Raw genomic sequence first — 7,560 nt, 5'->3', positions numbered from 1 at the left:
GCATTGTAACGGAAGAAGGACAAATTTATTTACATTAAAAAAAAAATAGTCCGACCAATCCAAGGGCCCCTCCACACGTGGGGCCCCTAGGCTGCAGCCTAGGGAAGCCTGTGCATTAATCCGCGCATGGAAACGGCGCACCGTTTCATTGGGCGCACGGCACATTCTTTAAAAAAAATAAAAAATAAATTATGTGCGCCTAATGGTCGGGAAAATACGGTACACGCCGCTAAGGTGATAGAGCAGAATAGCGCACATCATTGGTGGGATATCTTTTCAGGAATGTCTGCAACAGGTAGGACACATGTGGCGCCTCCACTGTTGTTGTATTGTGTGTGCTTACCATGTGTAATAAATTTTGCATGCCACTATATTCAAAATGCATGTAGATGGTACAGGTATAGTGGACGTAGGGGAGAAGAGGAGGATATCACCTTTGATGATTGCCATGGTAATGGATGTTTGTTTTTTAATTAAGGACATTTCCAGGCAAAGAGGTGGAATGAGAGGCGGAATATGTTTGGTGTCCTGGAATGCCCTTAGTTCAACTTTTCATATTAATTATGCTATGCTTGTTTCTCATGTATTATGCTTGTTTTTTGAATTAGGACATTTTCAGGCCAAGAGGTGGAATGAAGGAAGAAAAAATAAGTTTTATGTCCTGAAATGTCCTACATTCTCAAAACACTGCTTCAATTCTCAAAACAGTCATATCAGCTATACACCTGTTGTTTATGTAACTGTGAGAGAAGCGCTAGTTCACATGGGAACCGAGGGCTTATTGTGAGAGCTTGTGGGTGGGCTTGAGTGAAAGGTATAAAAGACAGAAAGCCGGAAGTTCAGATCAGAGTCAGCTCCGGGTCCTGTGCACGGACGCCGAGCGGGTTGATGGCTGCTCTACTTTTGGACTGTCGGCTCTCCAGTCTTTCTGTGTCGAGGTAAGAGTTTAGGCCTAGTCCCTATGTTGCTTTGTCATTTGCAGGGGATAACTTGACACAGAGTTATCCTAGCGAAAGGGCAGTTGTGTGTGAGTCTTTTTGTGTGCATTGCTTTTAATAAATGTATTCATTATAGCAAAAGCGAGTGTGTGTCTGATTCATTTTTGCACAGCCGACCACTTCTAGAACCGTAAAGTGAGATTTCTCCCAAAACATAAGCTGTAAACCATAATCAGCAATATTAAAATAATAAAAGGCTTGCAATATTTCAGTTGATTTGTAATGAATCCAGAATGTATGACATTTTTTTATTAAAATATTCAAATTTTCTGAGACAGTCCTGTATATACATATAAGTAATTTTTGAGCCTCTATTTAGCCATATTTTACTATAAAGAGATACTAATAGTGTGTTGTATCAAAGGAAAAACAAGAAATAACAAATTTAAAGAATTTTGATCCATTGAAATGTCTCTGTTGAATCAACATCTTTGGCTGCATTAATTGTAGCGGCCTCTCTCGTCTGACACGTAGTAAGGGTTGGATTGGCCTTGGTTCTGAGTGTACGGGTTGAAGCCGGCTCGATTCTGGCCAGAGCTGGAGCTCTGGGGTAGTGACGTAGCATACGGGTTGGACTGAGCGTAGTGCAACTGGTCATCTTGGTCATCATACAGACGCTACAGTAGGGAGAAGAAAAACATGTAAGTAAAGGAGAGTTAAGTGACAAGAAACAAATCACAACTTTTTTGCTAACCCAGCTTAGCAAAACTTAACTAATTTCCAGAACTTCTCTGCACATCCTCATCAGATTCCTGTTTTTCTAGTAATTTAGCTTATTTTCCTTAGTTGTCCTATGTTTTACATATCTCTGTAGATATTGTTTGTTTCATTATAGGAGGAACCACTCGACAAGCCCTTATGGGTTTTTTTGGTTCCTCCTGCACATTTTTTTCTGTTACATTGAATTTCTTTTTTTTTGTTGTTTCCTTTTTTTTCTACATACTGTTTGTCTGAATTTGTGGCGGTTGTATACTTTTTTTTATGTGCAAATAAACTAAAAGAAAGTAGAGATTGGGAACATGGGGAGTTGTGGTCTGGCGCTGGGACACACTCACCGTGTTCCTCCCTCCAGGGACCAGGTTCTGCCGGCTGTTGCTGGGAGTCATCTCCAGGTTGGTCCTGCTGTCCCAGCTGTTGGTGGTTGTTGCCTGAGGAATCCGTGGCACCCCAAGATTGGCCCCGTGGCCGTTGGCCATCCCGTTGCCTTGAGCCGCATAGTGGTTGCTGCCGTTAACGAGCGGTGACTTGGCAGCAGAATGGCTCACGTAAGGTTTCCCAAAATCTTCATTCTTCGTCCTCTTGGAGCTCACCTTAGGAGATCTACAGAGGGGAACGTCAGGATCTGCTGTTATTGTGTGGAATTTAAGATTTTAGATTTCTCTTAAAATCAAAAATGTTTTTACAATCATTTAATCTAACCCACTGAATTTGGAAGTGGGTGAAGGAAAAGTTGAGACACTCACTTGGAAGCTACTACTCCCAGAAGAATGAGGGCGGTGAGCAGCAGGGCTCCGAGCACGGAGCCGACGATTACGAGAATCAACTTCCAAGCTGGCAAACACAATGAAGAGACCGTTAGCAATAAAGCGGTGACAACTTTCCCAGGACAGGATCATATATAACCTTTATAGGGAAAAGGTCCAGATTTTTTTTAAATAGTGTCTTGGTTTTTTTTTTTTTTTTTTTTTTTTTTTTTTTTACATAAATGGAGAAAAAGAAATTGCAAATCATGTGACTTGGGGCTGTGTTGGGTCAAATGATGTCCACCAGTTGCTGAACAAGGAGTAATAACTTTAATTTTTCACTAACCATCATTTTTTAAATATATATTTTAATTAGTCATTGTTTGTTCTCCTTTGGGGTTATGGGTCATAATGTTGTGGCTGCTCATCTGATTACTGTGTTATGTTTTGGGGAAAACCCGCAGCTTAAAAATCAGATATGAGTCTGATGGGGCCTGATGGCAGCTGTAGAAAGTATCTCTAATCCACAGAGATCCAACCCCACGGCCTATAACACCCAAAGGATCTGTGCACCTTATATCCTGGTATCAGACACCTTCAGAAGTTCTTTGCTTCTGACCAGTCAAAGCTCTGTATTGAGTACAAGGAGGACCTGCTCAATATAATGCAGGTGCTCGTGAGGTTCTGTCAGATTTGGTTTAAAGATAAATGTATGTGTACCCCAGTATTGTAAAGAAAAGACATTGCAAAGTAACTTCGGAGTCATCGGTGTACTAAAAATGACTCAATGTGACACACAACAACACTCAGGACTCAGCAAAAATAATATTGCTATTTAGAGAACGTAAAAGTCATCATTAAAGATGAAAAAACAATATAAGAATAATGGAATTAAAAACATGAATATGCAACAATGCTGCCACCAACACACCAACAAACACGGATTCATACTCACATTCCTCGCAGTTGAAACCAGTATAGCCAAATGGACAGCTGAAAAACAAAGATACAGTTTATTTTAGAATCAAATTTACTTATACTTGGGGCAAACACAGGTCACTTTAGAGCAGGCCTGGCCGAAGACTGTTGGAAAGGTGGAGTTCCACTCTGTGGGAACAAGCAATCCCACTCCCAGTAAGAATATAGTCAGACTTCAAAAGTCACATCTGTTTCTCAAGGAGCTTGTTAGCGCAGAGCTACAAGGTCCTTCATGTCAGTGGCTATAACCACTGAACTTCTCTGCTGCAGCTCTGTGATGTTTCCAACCACTTTCCTACTGGTCTGCAGCCAGCGCCACCTGCATAATTAGGGCCCGAGCACTGACAGTGCGAAGCCCATATTGTATCTGTAGGAATTTTTGTTTTTCTCGTTATTTTTATTTTTCCGACGAAAGGAGGGCCTTTTTGCCCCCCAAAACGTGCCGCAAAAGTCACCAAATTTTGCATGCAAGCCAGGCCTGGTGAAAATTTTTGATATTTAATGGTTTGCATTAATGGGCATGGCAAAATGGCTCAACAGCGCCCCCTAGAAAACTTCGTGCCTCAAGCCCCACAATACGGTTTGACGTACATGCACGAAAATCGGTACACACCTGTATCATGTCCCAACTTAAAGAAAAGTCTCTTGGCGCCATGGCCAAAACCGAACAGGAAGTCGGCCATTTTGAATTAATCATGTAATTTTGGGGTAATTTATGCCATTTTTTTGGCTGTTAATGCGGCCCGAACCGTAATGTGCACCCAGGTGTGTTATACATCAAAATGTGCGTCTCCATAACTTTTGAATGGTTTGGTATAGAGAGTCGTGGGTGGTGTCATCGGACTCCGTTTTGAGTCCTTGACCTTTATTGGTGAAAATCGCTGCTTGTAGCTTTCATTTGTGTTGCAATGCTAGAAAGTAGAGATAGATGTTACTTACGAGACACAATCTGAACCATCGTATTTTTCCCCATGGGGACATGCTTTAGAAAAAAATACACAAAAAAAGTTTATATAAGTTTGCAGTTTAGTTTCGCTCTCTCACTGTCCCTCATGCACACACAGAAAATGTCCATAAACTCTCTTCTAATTCCTTAAATCCCTTACCAGAACATATTCTGTCACAGAAACCTTCGTTAAAGTAGCCGTCTTTACAAGTACAGGTTAAAACTCCCTCTTTTGATTTGCACGTCGTCGAGTGGACATCACAAGGATCGCCTGTACATAGCTCTCTGCCTTTTAATAAAACAAACAAAACAAAAAAAGATCAACAAACATCACGCAGGTGAAAGAAAAATGGACAACAGTATGTACAAAAGACAGTGAAGTCATCAATAAAATAACACCAGTAAAGCTGCTTCGGGTTTGGGATCCTGGCACTAAAGACATTTGTTCATATAAACCGTTACGGTTCACTGAGCTATTTGAACAGAGCACGATCAGCAACATGCTGAATTATTCAGAACCCCCCCAATATCAATCATCACTGAAAGTGAAGTGAACTGAATCAGACAGACGGTTTATTCAAATTGAACTTTTAGGGTTTATATTGAACTAATGAAAAAACAAAACAAAACAGGTCGTTAAAGTACTGTCCATAAATGCTTTTAGCTCATGCAGCAGTTTTTAAATATAGTTAATCACATGTACAAGCAACACAAACTGTGCACAAGTGTAAACTTATACACCTACAAAAGATTAATCAATTGCAGTCAAAACTGCAGATTGAAATTCGTTCAAATTCAAAAATATTTTATTAATATCCAAAGGGAAATTAATTATACAGTAGTATAATAGGTACAGGTCAAATTGTCCTCAAACAGAACTGGTGTATGTATCCTTTGAGTATTAAACTTACTTTCAAATGATCCAGCCAGTGCACAGTCTTTGCAAATGACGCCAGACATCAGCTCTTTAAATTCAGCATCTGTGACAGCTGAATTAGCTTTATAGATGATCTGTACAGATGCAGTAACTCCTGTGGTTCGCAGTAACCAGCCTTTGGGGCTCTCAGCTTTCCTGTGTGGACAAAACTCACGTTAGATCATTTCAGTTTAATTTAAAATGCAAGGTAAGCAGTTAGTTTTAGATGAAGATAGTAAATGCTGTCAGTATGAAACCTACCCAAATTTCAGCACTGTAGATCCAGAGTAGCCTTCATTTTTCATGAACTCTTTGTCTATCTGTGTATCAGAAATAAAAATCTTTAGGCTACTGTGTAAAACCAGGAGCATAAGATTGGATTCCTTTTGAAATCTCCAGCCAGTAGCATGTGCCAAGCTTTTTGAAAATGATCCACAAACCAATTAAAAAGTTTCAAAGAGGAGAACTGCTTACCTCATCGGTAATTTTTTTAGATGTTGTTTTAAAAACCTCAGAAGTCTTGTCGTCCAATTCAGGTACATGTATCAATGCAGATAGGGAAAGCTCCCCAGGGAACACTTTGGCTGTGAACAGAAAAAATATCAACATGAGAGTTTGCACACACACACACACACGCACGCACACACACACACACACACACACACACACGCACGCACACACATATATATATATATTTATTGCTGTTTGACTTAATTTGCTGACATTGAGACAAGATAAATCTCAGTCTTCCATTTCTTTGTTGAATATCCAGTTAGCTTAGCATTGAGACTGACAAACTAGCCACAGCAATGCTTGAGGGAGTAATTCATTTATTTGCAGACTGTGATTGATGACTGTGACCTCTCATAAAAAAACCTAATAAATCTCTAAACCTGCATTCTATCTTATAACCAGCAGGTGGAAACTCTCGCGCAGAGGTAAACTAACTAACTAACTAACTAACTAACTAACTAACTAACTAACTAACTAACTAACTAAATTCACTTTTCACTTGTTGCCCTGATAAAAAAAAAAAACGTAACGGCGAGATCTTGGCCTCAAAGGTGACTTTCACGTCTTGCTGAACACGGCATGATGTTCATGTAATAAATCACGTGACCATTTAAAGTCAACTGACATCAAAGAAGGTGCGCTTGAGGGCGGGGCTACCTTGTGATTGACAGGTTGTTATTATGCACTATGCGTCCATTTGTTCTGTGGTTCTTGATGAGATGCGTTACTGATAACCTCAATCTATAAAGAGCAAAATTACAACTGCAAAAAAGGAAATCTTAACTTAACTTGAACTTTTACAAATATTTAGATGTCTAAATTGAAATAAATAGATCCATAGGAACAACTCTCTTGATGCTGTATGATGAACATTTACAAATTATGATCCTTTGTAGAGTAAAACAGATGATATAACACAGATGATACACAAAGGGTGAGGCAACATTGTAACTAACAAGCTCTGCCATAATGTAATGTAGTTTATGTGGTTCTGATTAAACCACCCAACCACTTGTCAGATATCAAAAGAGGAAAAGTTAGCAGGTGGAAAGTCGCTTTCCCATCTTAAAGTGTTGCCGGACCAACTGATACCTACCCTTCTCACAATGTTTGCTGGTATAATCGTAGTCGTCACCCGCCAGACACAAACACACAAACTCCATACCGAAACGAGGCTCGCAGGTGCTTCCATCCTTACACGGGCTTGAGTCACAGGCATCTTTAAAGTTCAAGGACAACAAGCATAAACAAACACATGAAAACGGAAGCAATTAAAATATTCTGTCAGCACTTAAAGGCAGGGTAAGCAGTTTTGTGTGTTTTCAAACCCTGGGGTGGGTTTTCTTAGGGAGTAGCGTACTTGAAGGAGGGGTAGGGGGGAGTTAGGGCTCTGTGTTTTGTTTAAATTTCTATTCAAATAAAAAAATAACAAATCAATAAATACATTTGATTCAAATGTTAGTAGATACGACATCGTCTGAAACCATTTACCCTGCCTTTAAATTAAAGAACAATGAACAGATCTGTGGGGAGTGGTAGTCTAGTGGCTACGGAGGTGGGCTTGTGTTTGGAGGACCAGGTTCAAGCCTGAGATGGCAACCAAGATGAACCACCTTGGGCTGTAATTGCAAAGTAGTTGCATTATCTGTATTTGGAGAGGAATTAATTACTTGGAGGTTTTGTAGTTTTAGGAACTGTTGTTGTTGGAGGCTTTGCTGTTGTTGTTGTTGTTGTTGTTGGTGTTGT

At 39.9% G+C, this 7,560-nt stretch overlaps 1 protein-coding gene and 1 long non-coding RNA gene across 2 annotated transcripts; both read right to left on the bottom strand.

The window, feature by feature from the left end:
- Nucleotides 1-1,251: 1,251 nt before the first annotated feature.
- On the bottom strand, nucleotides 1,252-5,618 carry LOC133419544 (protein HEG homolog 1-like). The gene is made up of 8 exons (XM_061708762.1): nucleotides 5,563-5,618; nucleotides 5,297-5,457; nucleotides 4,546-4,674; nucleotides 4,379-4,421; nucleotides 3,417-3,454; nucleotides 2,462-2,549; nucleotides 2,054-2,318; nucleotides 1,252-1,615 (listed from the first exon to the last, which is right to left on the bottom strand). Exons 1-8 carry the CDS (start codon nucleotides 5,604-5,606, stop codon nucleotides 1,439-1,441), a joined length of 945 nt encoding a protein of 314 aa, XP_061564746.1. The 5' UTR covers nucleotides 5,607-5,618; the 3' UTR covers nucleotides 1,252-1,438.
- Nucleotides 5,619-5,750: 132 nt separating this feature from the next.
- Nucleotides 5,751-7,560, bottom strand: LOC133419882 (uncharacterized). Its single transcript, XR_009770562.1, has 3 exons — nucleotides 7,485-7,560; nucleotides 6,911-7,033; nucleotides 5,751-5,885 (listed from the first exon to the last, which is right to left on the bottom strand). It is a non-coding gene; the product is annotated as an uncharacterized LOC133419882 (long non-coding RNA).

The sequence above is a fragment of the Cololabis saira genome, chromosome 19, assembly GCF_033807715.1.
Source record: "Cololabis saira isolate AMF1-May2022 chromosome 19, fColSai1.1, whole genome shotgun sequence".
NCBI lineage: Eukaryota > Metazoa > Chordata > Actinopteri > Beloniformes > Belonidae > Cololabis > Cololabis saira.
Note: the sequence above shows the minus strand (reverse complement) of the source record. Positions and strands in the feature narration are given on the sequence as shown.